General features: G+C 36.9%; 1 protein-coding gene across 1 annotated transcript in view; it reads left to right on the forward strand.

The window, feature by feature from the left end:
* The window catches only part of LOC150103198 (5-oxoprolinase), a 368,797-nt gene extending 342,929 nt beyond the window's left edge, over positions 1-25,868 (forward strand). Inside the window, exons 32-33 of the mRNA XM_090398524.1 lie at positions 25,306-25,403; positions 25,589-25,868. Coding sequence (XP_090254650.1) covers positions 25,306-25,403; positions 25,589-25,666 — 176 coding nt within the window. The 3' untranslated portion in view covers positions 25,667-25,868. The remainder of the gene's footprint in view (positions 1-25,305; positions 25,404-25,588) is intronic.
* Positions 25,869-26,302: the final 434 nt, after the last annotated feature.

Genomic DNA, 26,302 nt, shown 5'->3' on the forward strand with positions numbered 1-26,302 from the left:
TTCCCCAAGCAGCCTACAGCCATTCATGATCAATAAACGCTTCTCTTTACAGTTTTTAGCCCACACACGATACTAATATAATAATGGTTCCGCAACTTGTGTGTGTGGCCTTTATATGTTTTTTTCCCTCTTCTTGGTAAATAATAAAGGAAAAAAAAAACAATAGTGCGAAAGTTAGAAATAGTTCAGGATGTTCGAAAAATGAATACAAAAAAATAACCAGTCCAGTTATCTAAGAGGATGATTAGAAAGAATACAGCTGCCAGAAAAACATGGATCGAGAAGAGTATTACTTGTTCAGCTAGAACTTTATTATTATCATTTTTTTTTTTTTTTTTTATGTGGCACTCGCCCTCGAAAATGTTTTGGTAAACTTCTAGTACATTCATACCGACTGTAAATGTTGCTTTCTAGGAAAACTCGCAAAGTTATCACATTTATGCCAAAAAAACAAAACAAAAACGATTTCTTGACATTTCTTCCTTCTGTTAGAGACTTAGGTTCAAATCCCATTTAAATGCGAGGAACTTTAAGGGAGGGCTTTTCAACTGAATGTGAGTTAACTTGGCCTATATGAAGGGAGTATGGCTTTTCATTCCGGAGAGCACACGTAATTAACAGGTATAATATATTAGCCTTCGTAATTCTAACTCAATTCTCTCACAAAAATTCCTTATCTCCAGTCTTACTTTTGACAGTACCCAATTTTTTAAAGAAAACGAGATTTTTCTTGTCGAGATAACTCGTCCTTGAGTTTTTTCTTAGAATAAGCGTGGCATCCAAGAAATTAATTTTTCTCGGAATATTTTCTAGCACTATACAAATTACAGATCCATCCAAACATTGAATATCATCCTCCTGTCGGGGATGATACCATACCTTTATAAGTTCTCTAAAAACCCTTCACTAGGTCCAGAAGAGAGCTATTAAGTTGATTAATGATCCAATCTTACCAATTAACTCCTCGCACAAAGATCTTCACTTTTGGTTTGCATGAATTTTCTATATTTTTCCATGTTTCAGCAAAATTGGCATCGGTAATTAGTTCACTGCCCTCTAAATATATGAAGATGCATGCAGCTGCCAGCATTCTTTAGCTGTAAACTGACGGAACAAATTTTTATTGTTCTCTGTTTATTCCCACTTTGGTTCTTAGGCGCACCTCTCTTCTTACCTGTTTCATAAAGAATACAATCTGCACATCTTTAAAAGTTTTCTTTCTCGACATACAGTGTTGGATTATTATAAAATAGGAAAAAAAATATGATGTAATTTTCTAGAAGTTAACTAGAATAGATCGAAAATTCTTCAACATATAATTGAGAGAACTTGGAAGACGGGGTAATGGTTAAGACGTAGTAATTTCGAACAAGAGCGACGTGACCATACGTCATGCTAAAAAAATTCTCATGTTTAGCGATGAACTTCGGGCGAGACTGTATTGAGCGCTATCTGTCAAATACTCGGGCTCTTTTTAAGTTTGGTGACCTTACCCTGACTTGCCAAGAGCAAACACCTAAGTCCTCCATGAGTGTTTGAAGCCCGGCAATCATTTTAACGCTGCTGTCAAAAATACTGTAGACTAACGCAACCGTTAAAAATTCCTTAGCCGAAGGCTTCGAGCAATCAGAAATTCTACCGTATCTGTGTGTATGCAGAAAGAAGTAAAGGATCCATGTTATATTAGATCTTAGTCCAGTTAGCACAGAACTGATGGAAAAAAATCAAGGAAACCAAGGAAGACTCAACCTTAGTCAAAGAGGGAGAAATACTGGAAGTAATCTTTTTCTCTGCGAGAGAGATTGGCTTGACGTTTAACTAAGCTGAGGAAGGGTAAAAGTTTAACGATCTAAAGAGGAGAAAGCAAGAGAAATAGAAAAGAACAGTTTCTTTAGTTCTTAAACATTATAAGTTATCTCCGCACAAATAATTGGAAGATATATTATCAGAGTCGGTATGTGTTAATAAGCTTTTCTTTTGAATATAAGCGACTATTTTCAAATAGTCAAATCATATACACTGCTTAAAAAGAAGTAATGGACACCCTACCGTGAGGAACAATCAGTCATGACTCCCACCTTAATAAGATGTAGGATCTTCTTTCGCTGCGACGACTCGCAACCCTACAGATTGCTTTGATGCTTCCTGCGGTGGATATCCCTTGACTTACCCGACGCTCCAGTTCATCCCACAAATGTTCAATAATAGGATTAAGGTCAGTGTAACTGCCTTGTGACACGCCTCATAAGACAGTTACAGCCTTATGACACGATGCATTGGTCTAGCCGTTTTGCAGAAACGCCACAAAGTAGGAAGCATTGTCCAGATGCCTCTCAGAGCTCAATGTTCGTTTGTACACACAAACAGAGACCCGAGGCCAAACCAGGACTATTCATCACACCTACGAATTCCATAGTTGGGGGTTTACATAATCTGGTAAGAGACGTTCACCGCCATCTGCAATACCCGGCCATTTACTCGGTAAAAGCAGTGTAACGTGATTCTTCGCTCCAAAAGCGAAACTTTCCAAGATTCCCACTGTACATGCTCTTTGCACTCACTGAAGACGACGCTACATGTTGGTTCGGGTAATGCGAGGCTTACGTATTGCGGTTCTACCATGGAAACCCATGTTGTTGGCCTCGGTTCTGAATGTTTTTGTGCAGATTCGTGTGCCTGTCAATACTTGAAACCCCACATTTAACTTGTCAGCCGATGAATAGTGGTTTTTACATATGATTCGTCGTAGTACTCTATGGCCACCTCCGATAACCTTTTTGGTCGTCCACTGCGGATAACTTCCTGTATTTCCATCTCAGTATGGCATCATTCATTGTTGACCTGGGAGGGATGGCCTGATTTATCAAGAATTTCCGATCAGATAGGCCTGCCACATGACATCCTATCACAACGCCTCTTTCAAACTCTGTCAGTTCCCTTCTCGCTGGCATTTCACCCGGACACAGTTGCTCTGACTTGGGCGCATCATATTCCTCCAATTTATACCGGTTACAAACACCTGACTCGTTACAGTGCACGATGCACCTTGCCCAGGGAGTGTTCGTTGACTTCTTTCAAAGCAGTATATATGTGTGTGTTTATACTGTGGTTGCCGACTGGTTAGCATCTCCGCTCTCCAACCTCAGGCCGCGGGATTCAAACCACCATCCCAATTAGTGGAGGCTTTAGAAGGCTTAAAAAAATCCATGTTTGGTCTTACAGCAGGGTTTCCGGACCATGTAAATATATATATATATATACAGGGTGTTCGGGATAAATTTGACATATTTATAATTAATTATATTTTTCCGTAAGTTACATGTATTAACACACACTTCTCTTCATTTAAAAGTTTGGACCCTTCTTCATTCATATACAAGATGTCAGAAAGGATGGATAGCTGGAACCTACCTGAATCATGGAAGAGAATAACTTGTATCATGATGATTCGTGCCCGCCATCAAAATAAGGATATTACGACTGCTGCCCAATGCTCCCTGAATACAGTAAAAACAATCAGGCATGAACTAGAGACTTGCAATGGTGACTACGAGGATGTAGCAAGAAGAAAGATCCCTAGCAGACGATCTGATTGCGTTCGTACAGCAGAATTCCTCGCAAATCTGCAGGAACAGGTGTTGAAGAACCCTGGCATTGGAATTCGGGCTTTGTTCGTGGAGTTGCTAACTGTAGTCAAGCCCTGGATAACAAGGGTAGCCAATGGTAGGCCGTATGTATGGCAGCAGGATTCGGCCCCTTGCCACACCTCTGGGAAAAGTCAAAAATGGTTGTCTGAAAATTTCTACGACTTCACCAGTCCAAATGTTTGGCCTCCAAACTCCCCAGACCTTAACCCCATGGATTATTTTGTATGGGGCGCAGTTGAAAAAGACACCAATCGCACTTCCAGTAATACAAAAGCCCAGTTAATGGATAAAATTAAAACAGTTTTTGCGGCCCTTCCCAGGGAGACTGTAGCATCAGCTTGTTCGAGGTTCCGAAGCAGAATTGAAGCTGTGATCGATGCTAATGGTGGTTATTTTGAGTAATCTTGTTGATAGTATTGTAATTAACTCTGCCTGTAATGTTTTTTTGTCAATTCATTAAATTTAATAGATACAAAGAAGATTTTCTTTTTCCTTACGAAACTGTCAAATTTATCCCGAACACCCTGTATATATATATATATATATATAATAACAATGGAAAAGAAAAAATCCTCAGCCCACTCAGGTTGCTAATATACGATAGGCTTAACCTTTTCTGGGTGGAAATCACATTATCGTTTATATAAGGCTCCAATTTAATAATATTGGCATAAGTTTATTTTCACAATTCACATCATGAATTAACTTTATATAATTATATACTTAATCACTGTATATAGCTGAAATGTATTTTTTAAATAACAGTATTAAAAGCAAGTGTTAAGTTTGGTTATTTTTGTAAAACTTTTGTTTGTGCTTTCTTTAGAATTATTGTTTATAAAATGATCCTTCATTATGAAGGGAAAAAAAAACGGAAACAACTTTTTAGTTTTGTGAAAAGAAGGCAACCGATAACGGACCAGTAGGTGTTAAATGTGTCATTAAGTAAAGACAATCAAGTCAGACGTGCTTTCCAAGACAATTGGCTCAAGGAATTGAGCTATTTGTCTTAAAAAGCACGTCTTACTTGATTTGTTGTGCTAAAGACGAAGTTGCAAACTGTAATGCACGTAAAAAAAAAAAAAACATTATCCTGGGATTGTTGATAGTAATTCTAGATTAGTGTACGGTTAACACCGTATTTCTTTCTTATTAATCAAGAAATCTATTCCTTCTGCTAATCTAGAAAGCCCTGCATTTGGAGGAAGTAGGCAATGGAAAAGGGGAATGATGCAACATCAAAAGGCTTGGTAAAGGAAATGAAGTCTTTGTAATAAGAATATATTTTTCTTTTAGATTTTATAGGTATTATTTGTGGAAAATTCCCATGTTACTCTAAAATAAACTATTATTTAATAGCTAGTATAGCCTACTTTCGTTTAGGAGTGTCCCCCTTTTTTACAATGTCATTGGCTCTTTACCGAAATTCTAGGGCATTACTGAAGTGTTATAAAACTAATATATGAAGAATAAAAATAGCAGGAAATTTGGACATGCCTTTTTGGATGTCGTTTTATGTCTCCTTATGCTGGAGATGTGCCTTCATCTGCTGTTAAGTAGTTAAAGGAAGGGTTTTTTTTTGGGGGGGGAATGGGGGTAAAGTAATGTGGAGGAATTATTTGAAAAAAAAAACGGGTTTTTTATATATGTATATCATTATTATTATTATTATTATTAAGGGTGAGTAGAGAGCGTTTGGGGGGAAGGGGTGAGAGAAGGATCTGAAGATAGAAAGTTTTTTTTTTTTTGAGGGGAAGAGGAGGGATTTAAGGGAAAAAGTCAGGGTGGAGTAACGGTGTGAGCTGTTTCGACAGGCGTCGTCTTCGGGACTGTTGCAGTGGGGGGAAGAGTGGATGCTATGTCATGTCGGTTAGGTGTTTCTGCCTTTAGTGTAATTGTGTTGTGACCTAATTTTTATGTTATGGAGCTTCCAACTCTAGGAGATTATGTAGGGTCGGTGGACGTTTATATCGTTTATAATCTCCGAGTGTTGAAAGATCCATAACATAAAAATTAGGTCACAACTCCGACCAATAGGAGACAACACAAGTACACTAAAGACAGAAACACCTAACCGACATGACATAGCATCCACTCCTCTTCCCCCCCCCCTCCCGAAGACGACGCCTTGTGAAACGGCTCAACACCCCGTTACTCCCACCCCTGACTTTTTTGCCTTAAATCCTCCCCCCCCTTTTCTATCTTCAGATCCTTCTCTCACCCCCCTCCCAAACGCGCTCTACCGACCCTTAATAATAATAATATTATACATCTATAAAAAACCCTGGTTTTTTTTCAAATCATTCCCCCACATTATTTTATCCCCCCCCCCAAAAAATCTTCCTTTAACAGCAGATGAAGGCACATCACCGGGATAAGGAGACAGAAAACAACATCCAAAAGGTATGTCCAAATTTCCTCCTATTTTTATTCTTCGTATGTTAGTTTTATATGAAGCATTGCCCTAGAATTTGTAAAAAAAAAAAAACACTTCTAAACGAAAGTACGGTATACTAGCTTTTAGATTTTATTTAAACTTTATTCAAGCAACTGTGCTGATTTTTCAAGAATTAAGCCTTCTACCTAGTCAAACCACATATCCTAGTACCTTGAATGCTCTGAAAGCAATTAGAGAATCTCCAGACATTATGAAGGAAATTTGTATGTGACCTAAATAATTTAGGTGTATACGATAGTATTCAGATTAACTAATGCGTTGAGAGCTATTTGACTGAATAGCTTTGGTTCGAATCCTTTATAAGAGTTCTTATTCCTGATAAACCGGTCAGAAAAACATGCAGACAGTTAAACAACAATTAAATCAATCTCCGTGTGTCCTAGTACATGTTGAGGAGTAGTGTATACATGTTTATATCCTGAGCGCGCGCGCGCGCGCACACACACACAACAATGTATACGTATTGTATCATTTGCTTATTCGTTAAGTGCAGCATTATCTGGTAAACAAAGCAACAGAATCTTAATATGAATGCCATAAAATTAGCGCACTTCGTAGCTGGCTTCTGTGAATATATTTGCATTAATATTAATTTCTCCTCTTCCAACAACGTGTAAAAGGTTACTTTGTTGGCTGCGATAATTCCAATGAAAATTTCATCCTTTGTGCCGAAGCATGCGCCCGTTTTAAAGTCAAACCTTTATAGAAGGAAAAGTGACAGTATGAATTACTGTTATATTATTACTATGCATATTAATAGTAATTACAAGTGGCTGTATTCACATTAATACAGCCACGAAACATTAAGAGTTGTGGCAGGAGGAGGTTTGTTGGTAGTGATATGTATCGGAATTCGGGTTTTAAAGTGAACAAAATGCGAAATGTAAGAAGCAAAAGATTTAAAAACTTGTATTGTTTTAGATTTTAAAATTTTGCAAAATATCTTTCCTCAAAGGTTTGGCTTATTTCGAGGTTAACAGTTTTGTTTTTAATCGGAAAAAATCCAGTTAATATCGTTTGGTGTACATACTTGCCCACCTGATAACACAATAGAAAAATGACTATTGTATTTACAATCAACGTGCACTTACGTGAAGAGATTTTAAAAGAATTGACCATAAAATATTAATGTTTGTCAACCCATGCCTTCTGTATACATGTAGTGACGCAGTTTCTTCGTGCGTGTAATGTATCGATCGATCTAAGCGGAACGGTGTTGATTAGGATTAAGCGAGCTAATGACTGGATGTGTTGGTTCCTTTATGCCCTAATGATAGATGTCTTTTGAGTATAGCTTTCGGTGGGAAGTTAGACAGGTTCCGTCACGCTAAATATGTGTTGACGGACCAGGGAGGGATTCTGTTTATTGGGTTAGTGCGACGCTCTTCTGTGACTACACCTTAACCATCACTGGGAATTACGTCTAGAATGTGTGCTTCAGATTGAATTCTATCTTTCAAGAAGGACGCTTTCTTCGTTGCTTAATAAGATAAACTCTGACGGAACCAATCTGTGGCTTTTTCTTCTTTTAGAATTCTTCTCTTTGTAAGAAATGATAGAAAGGATTGCCGTGTTATTGTCATAAGCAGTACCTGCAGTTTTTCCTTGGATTATAAGTCTGAATCCCAAACTTCTTAAGGTGTTTTGAAAAAGAAAGAAATTTGTCAGATTAGCTTGCTTGAAATGGTTAAGAAATCTGCTGTATTTCCTAATGAATAAAAGATGGCAAATGTGTACCGGAAGCTTTAAACAGCGGTATAAGCACTTCCCAGTTTTTCGCTGTAGTCATGATTTGCAAGAGATCATGACCACAACTATCTGAAAAGTGTACGGGATGAAGAATATTTTTTTTGCATAGTCCGAAAATCATCTCTCGAAACTAAACACGGAACTTTTTCAAGCCACTTCAAGTCCCCTCAATAAGTGGAGAGGTGGTCTCGTGCCGGTAGGAGATGAATGAACTTCATCTTCTACCTACAGACGATCACAAACATCCGCTGCGAGATTCGAAAACCAGCGAACCTATTCATTGGAGAGCGGGTATGTTAAGGATGTTCGTTTCTCCAGGAAGCGTGTGTTCAGATCTCGTCAAGGAATTCGAACACACTAGTTTTTCGATACTCTTTTGAAATGCGGATGAATTATCCAGTCTTGAACGAAATGGGTGGGAGGTGGGTTTGCTTTGATTACTGACCATAAATTATCCATCTTGTTCTTAGGATATTTGCTTCAATATAGACTTTGGTTGTATCTTCAGATCATAAACTTCACGCTATCATTGATGACTAAACATAAGAAATAATTCGCGGCTCCTTTAAGGCTTACGACTTGCCCGCATAGTCCACATCAACAATGCCCTTTGGTTTAAAAAAAAAAAAAAATTGCGTTTGAATCCTGCCCAAGACGGGAAGAATCTTTATAAAGGTTTTTCACAATACTGAATTAGTCGGTCTTATCTTACAGGGTTTTCATCTGAAGAACAGGCAACAGCCAAAAGAATACACGCAAATAGCAGACATATTACACTGTCCTGATGATTGCTTTAGCTGTAATCCCAAACAATAATAATAATTTCTTAACGGTCTTTGATGTGGCGTATTATTCTACTAGAAATAACGAACTGGATAGATAAACCACAGCCATGAAGAGACACCAGAGTTCAAGTCGTCTATAGTATTCAGACATTACGTCACCGGTGTCAAGCACCTTAACGTGTGCCAGAAAAAAAAAAAACTCCACACTTCAGGCTGTAGTGTTGCTACCTCGCGCGATTGGTCCGTTGTTCATACTGAGCGGGACAACTGGTTCCTGTTGTTCCTTGCTAAAAGCAAAACTACAGTCTTCCCGTGTCTAATGTTTTTTCCCTCTTATCCGGCCATAGAACTGCCGTTAGCCGGTGTTTTCTAATTGTCACACCATTCTCGGCACACACACACTAGACGCTGTTTTGTGTGAACACTCCAGCAGGGCGATCATTTCCGTAATGCCGGCACCGACGCGTCTGCCGCTGATGCATGCCAGAATCAAGCTGTCGGTCTATTATCACGTTGAATCTCCGTCGCAAACACAAAATGTGTCGGTATCTGTCTACCTGCTTTTCCTTCTATGACGAAGCGTTGAATACCATGGAGGTATAGCTAATGAACTGGCCACTCAATGTATGAAATGAAAGAAAACTCAGTATATAAGAACGCTAATTTAGAGGATAAACACAATCAGCTTCATGCCACCAAGAGCAAGGTGGTGGTCTCACACTACGCGATGAAAATCATCATTTTAAAAGTGAATCGGGGTGGTTTTGTAGCTTAGCCAGTGCGCTGGAACATGAATTTAAGATCTCAATATAATTCATGTTAGCAAAGTGGCTACTCTGTGTAGATCTTTTATTGATATTTATGCAGAATTTTAATATCTTTGTTGTACGGAAATGTGTCTTTTATAATCTGCACATTTTTGCCTCTAATGCCATTTTGAAACGAATTTTTTAATTGGTTGGAATTTAGTCTTTCTGAAGCTGTAGTTTTCAGATGCCTTTACCAAAAAAAAGGGCAAAAAAATAAGCCTTTAGGAGATCTTTCTCTTGCGAATAAATGGAAAGTCAACTTTTTCACATGGCGCTGAACATGTAAAGAGAACGAGCGCTGCATTCAATCAGAAACTCACACTTATTGGCTAATCTAGCCACCTAAATGCCGGACGATGTTTAGAATAAATCCGAGATTTTTTTTAAACAAACTTAAAATACTAGTTGTGTTTATTAGTTAGTAAACCACGTGGGAATAGATGAAGCCCGCAGTTTCTCTTTGTATCGGTTCCATTAAAATGAGCATGAATTCGACGTTTTATACTCAGCCTTTTTTCCCAATTCGCGTTAGTAATTTACCGACACGTAGTGTTTTTTTTTTTGTTGTTGTTTTTTTTTTTAACTGTCTGGATGCATATTGATTTTCTCTCTTTGTCCCTTACTAATTCTGTTGCTAAGACATGTCTGTTAAAAGTAATGCCTGCACGCGTTAATGTATTGACACAGGGCTGATATAATCTTCCTCAGTTAACGAAAAGCATTATATACGAAATCGGCACTCTTTTCATCCTTTTTATTTATTTTTTTATGGTTCTCACCCACCAAAGGTTTTTGTAAACCTAAAGACCTCTTTTCTACTTTTTATATATTAATTTTGTATATTTTTTTGTTTAGTCGGAAACCTTGCTATAGACCAAACCGGAAACTTAGTCGAACCACCTCAGAACTCCAAGTGGGGCAGTGGTCTCACATCGGGAGGTGAAACTCGTCTCCCACTTGAAGACATTCACCAGCCACGCTCACGGCGGGATTCGAATCCGCAGCCTGTTGGTTAGAGAAGGGATACGCTAACCACTCGACCAACCAAGCAGGCAAAAACAAGAATTTAACCGAAATTTGTGTTTTATATCTCATGTTTTCTAAACTTGATAACATCAAACGATCCACTGCTTGTATTCTGAACAGCGTCTTACAATGAATTAGCAAGTTCCTTATTTTGAGATTGAAAGAATATTTTTGTAATATTTATTATTTTCTTATTCAGTGCCTTTTGATTAGCCATACTCCAAATCTCAGTTTCCAATTCGAATATACTTTGGACAAATACGTCATTAAAAGTTGGATCTTACCAAAAAGAGCAGGGACATTTAGTACAATTGCTGGTGTCATATCCTGCATCTCCTAGTTGCAACTTAATACTTCGAATGTTGTCTCGATAAAACAGTGCATCGCTTCACCCAACTGCGTAAGTCATTTTGTAATTAGCAGAGCAATTTATGCTTCAAGCAATCACTATACATAAATCCCACCGGCTTCCTAAAAATGGATGGCATTCCCAGCAGTACGGAATCCCTTGGTAACGAAAGTAATGAGTGTTTTGCATTTGGGAGTCGGGGAGGGTAGAAATTATCAACCTATGTTTCATCCATGGTAATTAGCCGAGTTTCAAAAAAAAAAAAAAAAAAAAATCTTAGATGAAGTTGCTCCAAAGGGGTATTGATTGTGCATCCCGTTTTCTTCTTCAACATTCATTACATGTATCTTGCAGACGTCCTTCAAGTATACTATGTTCTAGCATAAAGGCTATTGTCGTAAAAAAGCGTAGAAGATAGATGCGTATATTTACGTTAGGACTATCCATTTGACGGCTACATACATTTAAATACCTAAGAGAGTATCTGATTATTATTGGGAATAAGGATCAAGAAAGCTTTTAGGGAAAACACTGAGCGGCTCGGATGTCGAATTCATTATCTTTATTACTGAAAATAAATATAAAACAAACAGACTACTTAAGTATACAAGAAAATAAAAATCGATACGCAAATGTGCTTCTCACTCTTAAAGGTGAATGAAGTTGAACGCCCTTTATTCGTAGGAGGCTAGACTATATTAAAATTGAAATGGCGTTTGTTAACAGAAAATATTGAGTAAATCAATTACTTAAGGAATGTACAAAGATAATTCAAAGGCTTTCGTGGTAATAAAACGAAAGGAACTGATTTAGATTCGTAGTGTTTGCTATGACGTTCGAAATAATTTCTTTTAACTTACATTGCCCTGGTCCATGACCTTTCCTTGTTCTAATGCAAAGCGAATCGTTTGGAATGACGTTCATTTCACTTATTCCAATTGCTTTACTTGAATCGATTACTTAAAATCCGGTTCTTTTCGTAGGAATTTTCAATTTGAGGAAATAGAAGTTGGATTGTTTTGAATTACGCCTGAAGCAACTAAAGCTAATGAGGTGATTGTATTTATGTCTTAATTGCGTGTGTTCTTCTGGCGGATGTCTGTTTTGTTGGATAAATAACTCAGTTTCCAGGAAGGTAAAAACTTTATCTTCAAATGATACTTGATTGCCCACCTTCAGTTGAAAAGTCCTCCATAATAATATTTTACATTCATTTTGTAGTTATTTCTCAAAAAAAAAAGTACGGTTCTGCTGTTGAATTATCTAGAAGCACGACGGGGAAGTGAGCAGGTGTGGGAACCACTTTGGTATAATTTTAATGGTAACCAAGGGTAATGCAGCCTAGATCCAGAAATGCATTATTCAGTGGACTTTTGTGAAAGAAGGATTCTCTACGACCACATCAGAAACGCGTCACTGATTCCGCTTGTGCTGGTCAATTTTTTTTTTTTTTTTTTTTTTTTGTGACGATGAAAATCAGCAACATCACTAAAGTTTGAACACACGCTAGAAAATGGTTCGCCTAATATCTGTTGCATGTCGGTCTGCAATTCCCGTGGCAAGTTATGTACTTCAAATGTTGCAGGAAAGCACGCCAGCTATATAGCGAAGTCAGTGAAAATTTCAAGCTTGCGTATAAATTGCCTTTTACGTTGAAACATTGAGCTGTTCGATCAGCTTTCGTATCAGCTAAATTTCACAGCTATTATTCTTTTTTATTCTTACACTTCTTTGAAAAGGAAATGAACATTTTTATTATTCCATGTGATCGCTTTTGTCCCTGCTTAAGCAACATCCATACTTGCATTGATTTCTTTCTCGGCATTTTGAGGGATTTAAGTCACAGTCCTAAGAAACAATCTTAGTATGATTAATGTCTTCTTTCTTTGTCCACATGGCTATGAAAAGATAAACCAGAGCGTTATGCTGGAAGCATTCGATGTACTTTTTCCATGGATTTTTAGCTACTGAAAACAATCTTACTTTCATCACATGTTCCGCGATCAACGCTTAACGGATGAATTTTTCCAGAACTGTAGAGAAACTCTTAAATAAATCGACTTTTCTATTTTATAAATATATTTTTTTACTTTGCTATCTGTGCGTTGACATTGCTTATCGAATGACTAAAATATGCTCGGACTTATTCTATTAATTGCAGCTGTTCTGAGGAATGACGGAAACAATCCTGCTGATTGCATAAGATACAATATCCGTAGATATTGAATTTATGCATTCAGTTCTTTTCATCTCTCTCTGATTATTTGGATTTTTTTTTTCGATTATATAAAATGTGAGATTGATGTTAATATAAATTAGCCAGTTTCGTATGGAGATAGTAGGATTCTCTCCCTTCTATCGCCGTCCGAAAGTTTTTTTTTTTTCCTCGCAAAATTTTCATTGCAAGTTTGGATGTTACTTTGATAAATACTGCCGCATCGCTGTATATCCCAAAACATAGTACCGTAGCACATTCAAAGAGCTCATTCAAATGGTATCGATGATACTATTTGGTTAGAAAGACCTGGGTTTGAACCTCCATATAGTACGCACAGAACCTTTATAAGACCCTTTTCAACTTGCCTTTTCGCAACCCCTTTTGCGAATAAGGTAAGAACACCCCACCCGTCTCTCTCTCTCTCGAAAATTTACCTAATCCAAACAAATAACTCGGCCTGAGTAGACATCTCTTTTTGATTAGAAAAATCTGGTCTAAACATCCCTGCCTCGTAGCTTTAGTTTCATTTTCCCCTTTTCAGACATCCTTTCCCTGTGGAATATTCTTAACCTGGAACATAAGGAGGGTGATTTTCTTATATATACCTAAAAATACAACAATCACAAATTGCCTCCATGAAATCTTTGCTATTTATGATAGTGCCACTAACGAATGATTTGAGAACCTACATCACAGTATCGTAGGTTAGTTAAGAATAGTTAATCCGAGATAAATGCTCTAGAAACTAAACATGGTATTTTTTCACTGCAGTTCAAGCCCTGTAATGGCCTCACACTATTCAAGGAAAATGATCCACTACCTAAGATTGCCATTTAATAATTTATCGTATAGTTATTCATCTCATGGAACGATTAAATGTCTTATTTAGTCTTGTTTCTGACATTTCATATCTATCGTTCAGAACCATTCTAGCTTCATACAGAACGAAATTCTTCGTTCTGTACGTTCGTTCATTCTAGCCACAAGCTGCAGATTGATCTCTTTGATACCATTTCTAATACAACTCAAAACAGGTGTTAGCACGCAAAATTCCCTACTCGCCGCATGTGAAGGTTAGTAAAACACTTCACACGCTAACTCAAGTATTAGAATTATCCAGTCTTATACAGAAGGTAACGGAGCCTCTGAAGGCAGCCATATATATATATATATATATATATATATATATATATATATATATCCCTTGGTTAGAATAATCCTAGTTCGAATTCGTCTAAGGAAGCATTTATAAAGAGCTTTTCAACTGATGGTTAAGTTAACCAGTCTCATTCTACCTTGTGTCCTTAAGTTTCTTCTGCATAATTTCGATCAATCTTTTATTATAACACTAATATCGACTAGTACCTTCTGGCCTAACTTTCTTTCAGTCATCTTTCTTAATTGCATTTTTTCTCATTCCAGTTTACGTCAGACGTCTTTAACCTGAGGCTCAGATCTCTTTTTAACGATTAGTGGATAATGTTATAAAAGAAAAATCAACGAATACAATAAAAGCTCGAAATTATACTGAATGATTTCGGCGGTTATCAGGGATATTACCAAATTAGAAAGATATAGAATTCTACCTGTGAACGATATTCCATAGAATCGTTGCCTGCTTTCATGAAGACTTCTCCATACATGTTTTTAATTAAACTGTCCTGGCAACTTGATTTCAGAGCTCTCGCGGATACTTTTATTGCTTCGTTTCATGCTTAGCAGTATGAGGTTAAAAGGAAGTCATTAGCTCCCACTGCCAGCTGCGGACCATAGAATTGGGTTTTTTTCTCTTTGCATTTCTTATCTAATTGCAAGTTCTGTTGTTATTTTAAGTAAGAGCATCATAGTGAGAAATGAAGCAGGGTTAATAGACGTTCGTTGTTACACCACTCATTACCATTGCTATTTATAAAACCTAATTACACTCTTCCTTTTAGTTAAAGGTCAGATCGGGTTAATTGTTCGTGAGATTTATCGTAACGTGGACGATTTTCTCATCGAGCCATTGTTGGCAGATATGTACTGCGGCAATGCTACATTCACAGGGGCACCTTAGTATCCCGTACTCTCCATTCATGTTGATTTCGACTAGGCGGTTTAAAAGGCGAAACATACATTGCTCGTGACTCTTCCAACAGGTTTTATTACCAATGGGAAAAACAGGCTTGCTATCTTCTATAGAGCATTATAGAAAGCATGAATAAATAGTTTATTTATGCCTTCTACAATGCGTGGATTGTTAGAAATAATGTTCTGGTCCTTATTATCCCATAGATGCGCCATTTGTTAAGGCTAAAAGAATCTCTTTGGACTGTTTGATATTAATTATTCATATTTTCCCTGTTGAATCTCATTTTATCAGAATGTTAAAAAAACTGTCTGCGCCCTCTAGACAGCTTAGTCGTTTTCCATTGTCTCGGTGTAGTTCAATACCGGTTATTACTATATCTACTCGTATTTTGTCGAGTAAAGTTAATTTTTCTGTCTCGAGTGCACTGAACATATTCAAATTCTTTTATATACAGACTACAGCCAACTGGCTAAGTGCCAATATTTCATTGTTACTTAGAATATTAATCGGATATTACTATTGTATGATTTCTTCTTTAGATTGTTTGTAAATCCATGTTTTTTTTTTCTTTATATTTTGCATTCTTATTTACATTTCTTGGGAGTTTCCAACGGTTAAGTTATTTTTTGTGTTGCTTCATTTGTTCGTTCTCTCATCAGGCTGAACGCATCTCCACTATATTGAAATAAGTACTGGAGTTCTCTTGTTTTAAAATGAATCATAATGATATGTAAAAATTCATTAAATTACGCCGAGTTCCGCACAAGGCAAACAATATACGCTGCAAATTCTGTATCGCATTCCGAGCATCCAGAGGTTAATACGGAAATCTCGACTGAAATCTTGGAAATTTAGGACACTCCGTAAAGAGCTGCCCATTCTCCGTTTCTACGGAAGGTCAAGTACACATGATGAACAACCTAGCAGACGTCTGATATTCTATAGCCAGGTCGCCACGCTCTTTACACAGACAACACTAGTGTTGTCTGTGTAAAGACAACACTAGTGTAAAAAGCATCGTAATTGGACTATAGATTATCGGATTTCTCTGTGGTATGGAGCGAAAGATCATCCCCCCCCCCTAGCTGATTGGTGAGCGTGACAGATGTCTGAGTGTATCATCCAGACTTAAGTTTGATGGCGGAGGTGTAATGTTTTGGAGTTTTCTGTTGTGGTATGGACCCGGATGTTTAATTGCAATACCTGCAGGGATGAACACCTACGATATTTAACATTTCTGACTGATGCAATGTGGCAGCGCTCGAGGCTTCTGTACTCTAATTTCATATTCATAGTTTTCCTAATGTCACTTCTCTCCCTCCCTTTTTTTCATTCAGGAAACCTTCTAGTAACCCAATGATTTAAGCTTCGAGCTCTTCTATAGCCAATGTTTTAAACATCTCCTTACCATTATACTGAATGCAGTGCTATCAAAGCACAATCCTGTTCTTATTACTTGGAAGAAAGATCCAACATCACTCCCTCTCACTGTTCCATTCAGCTTATCCTACCATAAACATTACATTTCATAGCCTCCTCATCAGCTTCTGAAAACTTATTTTTTTGCTCAAAGCACCATTCTTCTCCTGCTCAACTTCTAATACTTAGAATGTTGTTCTCACATTTGAAATGATGCATCCAACACCTCCTATGAATTCGTGGTTGTATACAGAAGATCGCAATCTGCCTGATAGGTAACCCCCCCCCTCCCCCACAGATCTTCCTATCCATTCACTTTCTCATAGGTTCTCTGTTCTTCATTCCATCTGTTTCTGTTCTCTGGAACAGCCTTTCCCCCTATTATTGTTAAATTTATCTGCACTATATACAGATAAAGTATTATCTATATAGTGCATTACCGCAGTCAGTCATGTTTTGTTAAGATTGTATGGCAGTGCGCTCTATAAGCGTATAGCCTTATGTAAAATAAGGCCAAAATTATCTACCTTCCTACTTGAGATTCTATATATATAAATAACTCCCTTTTTGAGACACTTTTAGTTCGAAATTCCGTTGTCTCATTGAGGGCTCAAATGGGTCACGACCACGTAACTTAGCTTCTTTGAAACCTGTCTGATGGGATGGCTAATTCAATCTGTATGGGACAGCAATTTATTTTACACGTTAATTATATTTTATCCAAGAAGAGTAAGCCAATAAGCTCGAAATTTTGTAAAACGAAACAGACGTTAATAAGGTCTGTTGAGTGGAAGAGTGTACGGTTCGCTTTAGGTTATTGTATTTAATCCCTTCTAAACTAGACCCTCCCTCCTAGAGTGCACATTATTGGCATTTCATTGAGTTCTTAATTTGATAATGAAAGTTTTTTTCCCTTCCCTTCGCGTAACAAAATCAGTCTGACTTAGTTGTGAAACGTAAGTTTTGTGTGTGCGATTCTCTTCGACCACCCCCATATTTCTTTGAAATAAGAGAAAGAATGAATGATTATAGAGCTCCCCGAAATACAGTAATAGAAATTTCAACTTTGTTTTTTACATGCCAAAGAATTCCTCGTTGGTATTCAGGTTAGCAGAAATGACATTAATTATGTCATCGGACACAATACTTCTATAAAGACAATGTTTTGAACTGGAAAAAACCGTTCCAACCCTCACAACCGACTTTATTGCATCATTATCCAGTATCGAGTAGATGGAACCTTCTTCGCTTTCTCATCGGCAGGTTTTAGAATAGAATCCGACTGCAGGCATGGCTGTATTTTGAATGTGTTTAAGTAATAGATGATTTTTCATAGCTCGGTGTGATACCACCACCTTAATTATGGGAGGGGAAAGCCTGAAGTTGCTTAAAAAGTTCCATTTTCCTATACAGCATATATTTCTATCCGGTGCTTATTTAAAAAAAAACCAAAAAAAAAACCTTTTTTCTATTTTTCATGCGTATTTATTTAATATAGTTGCATATATATCTCATAAATCCAAATTTAAATGCATATTATTCAGTAATAGTAATCGACTATTCACGCTTGAAATTTTGAGAACAATGTCGATTTATGTTTTTGCAAACCCGCTTCAACTAGCTCCCAAGAGTAATGAATGAAAGACTGCTTGCAAGCATCATGTCCGACTACCTACATTATAAGGTTTACCCAATCTCACACATTACAATAGAAGCTGTATAATTACAAGACGAATTTATTTTTATTGGTATTTTTGCCCTCTGTTATAGTACTTAGTAAATATTAGTGAGTTGATCTTTCGATCAGTATTATTATTTTTTTACCCTCCCCTGTCTTAGTAACAGTTTCTCCACGCATATTATATTTTACATCATATTTATCGTTGCCAGTCTGTTGTAAGAGGTCGAGGAATATGGTCGAAGTGCATTTGTCAGTGCGATAATCCCCCCCTGCTAAAGTTAGGTGAGCTGGCAGAATAGAGAAGACCGCAAACACGTCCACACTATACTATAGACCGTAACCACGTTCTCTTGTATGCCATTCTCCTGTCGCCATAGGCTTTGTCGCCTGGAGACAGGTGTGACATGGCCAGAACCGATAACACGGCTTATCCTATTGCCAGAGAACAATGGGGAGTCCACTGTAACCAGTGAATGTAGGAAAGAATGATAACATCGGGCGACGGATTGCGATATCTTTAGATTGATGGCAGACCTGCCATTGTTATCGTAGAAGGCGAAGTTATCTCGAGCAAGGTTTGCGTCTACAACTACTCCTGTTTCTGTCGTTTTTCGGGTTATGAGTTATCAACGAGAAGCTGTTCTGTAAGACTATCTGGAAAGGGTAAAACTAGGGTATTATCTCCCCACGATGCCCAAGAGCTTGACGAGGATGCAACATGTAGAGTATTTAGAAGTACTTCAAGACGTTTTATAGGTACATGTTACAGGGAAAGACATCGAGCCCCCACTGACACTTTTGTGTCATTTGAACCGATATCCTTTTGAAACTTTCTACGAATGGTTCAAATATCCTTTATTTGCTGGAAAGTAAAGAAACCAATATGACTTTCGATTTCTTTTAAGCTAAGAATCTTCTTTGATCTACGACTTTTAATCCCATTAAACAAGTTGGTTGGTTTATTGCAGTTAACGTCATGCCGGTAATCAATTTTAGGGATTTCTTCCACTTTTTTGAAACATTTTTCGAAGACGAAACGTTACTTTTATTATAGAGGCTTGAGAAAAAGAAAAATATCCTTTTCCATAACTGTTGTTAATAAATAAGTTTTTAAGGGAATATTTCAAGTTTCTTAGCGATTATGCGAACATTTCTTGTATTATATACTTTCTTCTAGTAAAATACAAAACTGCCAGACGGTTAAAAAAAAAGCTATCAATTACTTAGCAAAAAAAGACGTGGTTCTGGTCGATATTGCTAAACATTTAAGCGACATTGGAATATTTGTAAACTTTATTTTCTTTAATGCAATGTGCATATCTGATTCCTTAATAAGAAAACTATCAGCTGTATGTTGCCCGTGTAGTAGGTTGTTATTAGCCATTGTGCGACATAATCGCATCTATTAACAAATTAAAGGATAAAAATAGTCTACAAATAAAAATATTATAATATTTTTATTATATTAATAATATAATAAAATGAGCGATGGTTTCTACGTAATAGGCAGCAAAACACGGAACTAGTAATCCGCCACCATTTTTGCATTCTATCTGTCGTAGGATCTTACAAAGAAAGTAGATACCAACTTTCCCCTTCTGCTTTTTATGTTCGCTTCCAAGGTTCTCCGCAAAATATTCAAATATGAATACATCTGTGTGCTACCCATGGTTTTCGCTGGAGTATGATCCGTTTGTGTGTGAAGAACCTCATCTCCCATCCTCGCGCGTTGTTGTTTTTATTTTAGAGTGACTCCGTGTAGAAGGCCGTATGGTCCAACGGCTGCGTCAGTAACAAGACGTACATTTCTTTCCTAAACAGAGATTTTACTTGTATCACCATCTTACTTTAAAATAAACAAAAACACACACTTAATATTTGACTTTGGTGCAAGGGACTTCTCGTTCCATCCTGTAGAAAATCAAGAAAAAAAAATTGCGTTAATTTTTCTCTGAGCATATTAAATGATACCAGAGAATTTGGCGCAACAGTTTGAAGCAATCCTCATTTCTGTTAAAAGTTTTGACAAAATACTTCGTTAATCCTCACTTCATGTGGAATGACAGTAGTAGAATTTTTCCGGATTTACTAACGTCTGATGTTTTTCAGAACCGAGTGCGATGCTGCGTGCTGGCCATTCTTTCTTTTACCAGCACTTCCTTTTTGTGAGCAGCCATCTTCTTTTCACGTTTTGCAGATGAGCTATCCATAATGGAAACATGGAAATTTAGTGTTTTCTGTCTGGCCAATTGCAGTACCCATTACTTTCAATTTCCCACATTTAAGATTTTCATATTACACTTTTCCGAGAGTAACCTCAGATGGCCTGAATAAGGTAAAATCGATCGATATTTATTTCCACTATGACATAGAAGTCCTTTCAGATTTCTTCCGGAAGAATCTATGAAGAGTTCCCAATCATTTAAATCATAAAGCGTGTCCCAGTTCACACATCATACAGCCTATGTCATTGCAATAAATATCTTCCACGAAATGTGGGTCGCTTTTGCGATTTCGATACCAAACAAAAGCTATTCTTGATGAAGTAACTTTGTGGTATTGAGCTTAAATAGCTCAGCAGGAATGCATCGAAAGATTTAAAAATCTCGTATCGTTTAGTTCGCTTTATGTTAAAAGGAAAGTTAAGACATGCTTTTTGCGGTAGTTTTTAAGATACTGCACTCGTATCTCTGAAATTTTTTTCTTGTTGAAACCAGACTTCGGTATGTCAATCAGTAGTGTAGCAGAAAAATCGGAGTCTTTCCTGCATCGTTAAGAAAAATATATATGTCAGTAGATTATGCACTCTTTCGTATGTTGAATGTTTCAAAAAGATAGATTTTTTTTTTATGTTATTAACTAATTCAAGTAAGGAAGATCATAATGTAAATACGAAGATTATCAATACATTACACTCCCGAACACGTCCACACTATGAAAAATAATATTCAGCGTAGTCATGTATTAAAGATGTTATACTTCAATACCCGATATAAAATGTTTAACTTTATACCAACCGTATTAATATTTCTTAACTCTGATCTTAGATTAATTTTAAAAATTCCAAATTGTACGAAAAACTATAAAAACATGTAGCCCTCCAATATAGAAAGGGGTAAGAGGTTACAAGTGATTTGTAAACTACGTTTCTTTTCCGTATTTGCCAAGGTACAGTAATGGATACAGAGTTACAGGGCATTTGCGTTGTACTTTTTGTCAGATACGCTCTTAATTCCCGAGGAGTGCCAATAAAATCATAGTTTTCTTCTTTCCTTATCTTCATGATTTGCAGATGAGTCCGTAATGGAAACATGGAATTTATGCTTTAACCCAAGTGCAATAGGCTTTGATAGACCCTGCGACGTCTTGAGTTTGTTTACCCACAAAGGACAACGAAGCATTAGATTGTATACACACACGAATGCGCGCAACAAGATGAAGTTAGTTTATTTATACATTCATGAGATGATGCCGTCATAATAAACAAAACCACAAAAAGGAAGCCGACATCATACTACAGTAAAAATCAACGCCAAGCACAAAATCAAGCTAGAAGTTGTTTGCTTTTGGTTCTTTTACGTTTCACGAATAGAAGCAGAAACTCGTTTAACATTGTAGATGCAGCTTCAAAGGCAGCTGTGATTATCATATGTTAGCATATGCTGGTATAGTACAAAGAATGGAATAATGATTATTATAACCCTTGCAAATTATTCATTACTCTTTAATTCATCACGTGATAGAGTACTGATGTGCGATTGTTTTATTATTCCATTCATTGTTCTGATTGCCTGTCATATTAAAGCAGTTTGACGGGAATTGGGGGGGGGGGGGTGAAGAATGTACATGATGAAAGAAAAACGATATCCCTTTTTAAAATCAGAATACTGAAATCATGTTGAAACAGTTTTGTTTACAAACATCAAGGGAACATTATGTGGTTGACAGTGTGGAAACATTCACGAGTATCCTGCCTTGTGGGGTGATACCATACGCGTGGTATGGCTTAACATCATCAACCATATTATCACGAGGAGATACTTTCTGGACCAACCTAAAACTTATTAAACTGTGTTGACTTCCTTCTTGTTTGTAGTTAACAGGATTTACCGACCGATAACAGACGCTGGACTCGGTCTTTTCGGCTGTAATTAAACTTATGACCGAATCACCTAGGCTGTGTTAGATAACTTTCCAAGAGTATCATTATTTAATAATAATAATGCACTTTCCAAACCATTGCAAATTAAATAAATATTTTATTGTACGGTACTTTGTCTTAAAATCTTCAACCTAACTCACTGGAATGAAATTATCAATTATTAAGACGTTGGGTTATAGTTGTGTTAGAAGAAGAGACGCAGTCGGATGAACTTTTAACCGATTTACCGAAGTCGAAATGGTTGAATGAGACATAGCAATTTAAACTATGATTTTCATAAGCGGTGTGTCACTTGCATTGCTATCCATTTCTGCTATGATTTCCTTTTTTTTTTTTTTTTTTAAAGAAGGAGATTTTAAACTCCCCCCCCCCCCCCGATATGTCTCTGGAATTTTTCGCTAAGATGAAAGAGATAACTTGAGAAGGCCTGCGTTCTAAGCATAAACAGAACATCTTACGTAGGCTGATTCCTTGCGAATATTCAAAACCCGTGTGAGAAAAGGTTATCCGGATGGCATGATTATATTGAAGCAGTACCTGAAAATATTAAAAAGTGGGATTGGGGGGAAGGAAAGTTATGTTGTTCTACAATCTTATCCGAAGTCGGATTACATTTACTAGTGCATATGTAACTGTGATAATCAGCGGTAAGTAAATGCCTTTAGGAACAATGACTTGTCCAGATTAGTTTTCGTAACTAAATATCTTAAGATTCTTGTGTTTATTCACTCTCCCTAAAGCGAATCCGAAACACATCTTATGTAATTTATCTTGAGTGCAAGTTATCTGAAGGAAAACCGAGGTCTGCTAGAGATTAGCGAACTACTAACTATACAAGTTCAGTTTAATAAATAACTGTACTCAGTAATTATACCATTCAAATGAAAATAAATACTTAATGATATTGTTCCTGTATAATGAAATAAACTCATAATCACCTGCTTGTTTAATTGGTTCCAAACTCAGTTAAAAGTTAGAAATATGAGATGCGCCCATCCCAAGGTGCGTCATAGTCATGTGGTAATAATCAACCTAGTTTTAGGAAATCGCACTGAATTTACACTCTGACCGATGGATGTATTATCCAGGCATCAGTTGTGCGATTTGTACTTCAACTTTCAAACTTTTTTGCTTACTGCTACCATTTAAACAGAGAATAAAATGATTCACGGCACTCCTGTATTCCTGAATTCAAAAATATATATTAAAAAAAAAGTTTAAATATTTTGCATCTTATTTCACTTATGATTCTAACTAGTCTACAGAGCAGTCTGTATAACGACATGAGTGCCTTTTTCCACCCATAGTTGCAAATAAAGCTTAAAACAACAAAAAAGTTTATTTTTATACTACTATTCGTTATCCCGAGAAAAAAGCACTGCATTCATTGACTTATTTCCATCTTAAATTACCGAAACTAGCCATAATATTCTTGAGTGAACGTCGTTACACATTTCAATAAATCATAAGCGAAGGCGCACTCCTGTCTACTAGTATTAAGACGATGATGATGGCTTTTATCTTAGTCAGTTTTGTGAAACTCCTTCCCGATAATCCTTTTTGGAAAAACAGGCTTGTGCAAAAAGCCAGTCTACCATAGCCATTTAAGTTTATTCATGATCACCAGAACACAATTGACTTCGTTCGCGTCCCCCCTCCCTTTCCTGCAGTACTCTTTCCAGAGAGTTTCTGCTCATAGATCAACAACATCAGCATGCAGGCGAGATTATAACAATCTACCGTCAGAAAGTGCTAGAATGAATTCGCATGATGCCTAAAATATGTGATCCACCATGGTAGCTGCAATTTGATCTCAACCTTCTTTACGAGTAGGTTGAGAATTCCAGAATATATTAAAAATCCTTACCTTAGCCAATTATGCGACATAACGACGTTTAATTTTAAAGAATGTTATCATTTTTATCATATTGAGGTTTTTCTATCGTTATTAGAAGAATCTTGGTTTGTATTTCTCCTAAAAGATATCGGGATTCATTGCAAAGGCTTCGCAACTGAAAGTAAGGGAGTTGGTCTCGATGTGGTAGGTTTTAATCGTTCTGTTTTTCGTTTTGCAAAACAGATGGATACACGCATAGTCGTTCCTTACTGTGTCACCATAGTATGTTTTATTTATTTATTTTTTATCATCATCATTCTTTAAACACAGAAGACGAAGTCTCGATATGGCGAGCATTCATAGAGCAGTGATACATAAAGGTTCTCAGTTACTGCATTTGTGTGTATCCCTTACCCTGCCCATAGTGCTATTGTAGATAGGATTGCCATGAATTAGATGGAGTACATTGTTTCATAAGAGGAAACAATGTAGTAAAAATATATTTTAGAAAAGCCTTAGCATGAAATTTTAATACGTATATTTTCCGATACAAATTCTTGTTATAAATGTTATTCAGAGTCGCATCCTACTTGCCGTTGTTTTTTAAATGATCATTTTTGTTAGGCCTGTGTAGCTTGCGTCCTCTGCGCTTGGCCGCTTTAAATTAGACGTAGATTCTAGTCTAGTCGCTGACTGGAGGAACTTTTTCTAAGCCCATCTTCGACTGGTTCCCGAGTTAGTCGATCTCTGGCACGGGCAAGCTGGTTTTTCGTCCCGTAAACTCAAGAAAATCGACCGTAGTGCCCACATTATTTCAGACGGTGACATATCTTATTAGGGTTAGGTACCAAGAGATGGCAGCACTTGTTTGCCAGCTTCTTCATCGATGGCTACTATAATTAGTGATAGACATGGGCCAGCTACCGGTGGAGATTGAACTGCCCGCTCAGTCTCCAAAAGCTAGATAGAGTTTAAAAGCCTCGCCTACTCCCGATTAGGGAATAAAAGGCGTTAGTTGATTTTTTTGTTAGTATTAATATACATTCAATAACTAATTTTTAACCGATATACCTTAATTCATTTTTATCTTTCAGGTGGACATAATGGAACAAGAGGGCTGAATCTCTTGTTTTATCGAAACGGAAGAGTTGTAAATCTGGGCGGAAAGGCAACAGTAAAAGTGTCTGCTGGAGTAAGTAGAACCAGACCATGCGCTCCCCAATCCACTTCTGTTGTACGTCTTTTAAATTCAGATTTTAAAATCCTTCCTTGTGATGAACGTTTCATTCTCCTAGCTGAAAACAATTCTGTCGATACTTTTATATAGATCTGGTGATATTCAAGAAACTTATTAAGCATATTTTCATTTCATTCCAGGATGTATTCCGTCTGGAAACACCCGGAGGTGGTGGTTATGGATCCCCAGACGAAGCTGAAGAAAGCCATACCGATTGAGCCATTCTCATTTCGGAAGCACTGTCCAACTCTTCGAACAGCTGATTATTTGTAATCATAAAAGCACTATTTTTCTATTTCTTTGGTATTGTTGAATATGCGGATGAATAATTAAATTTATATATCTCTACCAGAATGACTTTGTTGATGATTTGAGATATTTTAAGAAAATAAAGAAAGTGAGATTCTTGGGATTTATTAATTCACTGAGCATTCTCCTTAACGCATTATTGGAGCTGTTTCGCCTTTGTTGACTTGTTTACGAATGCGAAATTTCAGTGTTTCACCTTTCTCATAGTAACAGAGACAGCTCATTACAAACGAGTTTAATTAGTTGTCAGTTTACTCATTTGGATCATTTGTATTTTGCTCTTTTCTTTTATGAAATCAGTATTGCCGCCATATGTTGGTATCCATTATGTTTTTTCTCGGATTTTGTGAAGTGTGGGTTCGATTTTAGAAAATTCACGTTTTAGTGTAAATCGCATAATTTAAAAATAACTTTATAAAATTATTCTATAAGCTTATTTGTTCCAATTGAGAATTCGACAAAGAATGAATTACTCTCATTTTATAAATTCCAACAGATCGGTTGCCAAGTAACAAATTATTTGATTCTACTCTCGGTGGGATTTG

This window comes from Typopeltis vanoorti, chromosome 9 (assembly GCF_054136105.1).
Source record: "Typopeltis vanoorti isolate ZY-2024b chromosome 9, IOZ_Tvanoo_1.0, whole genome shotgun sequence".
In the NCBI taxonomy this organism is placed as follows: domain Eukaryota; kingdom Metazoa; phylum Arthropoda; class Arachnida; order Uropygi; family Thelyphonidae; genus Typopeltis; species Typopeltis vanoorti.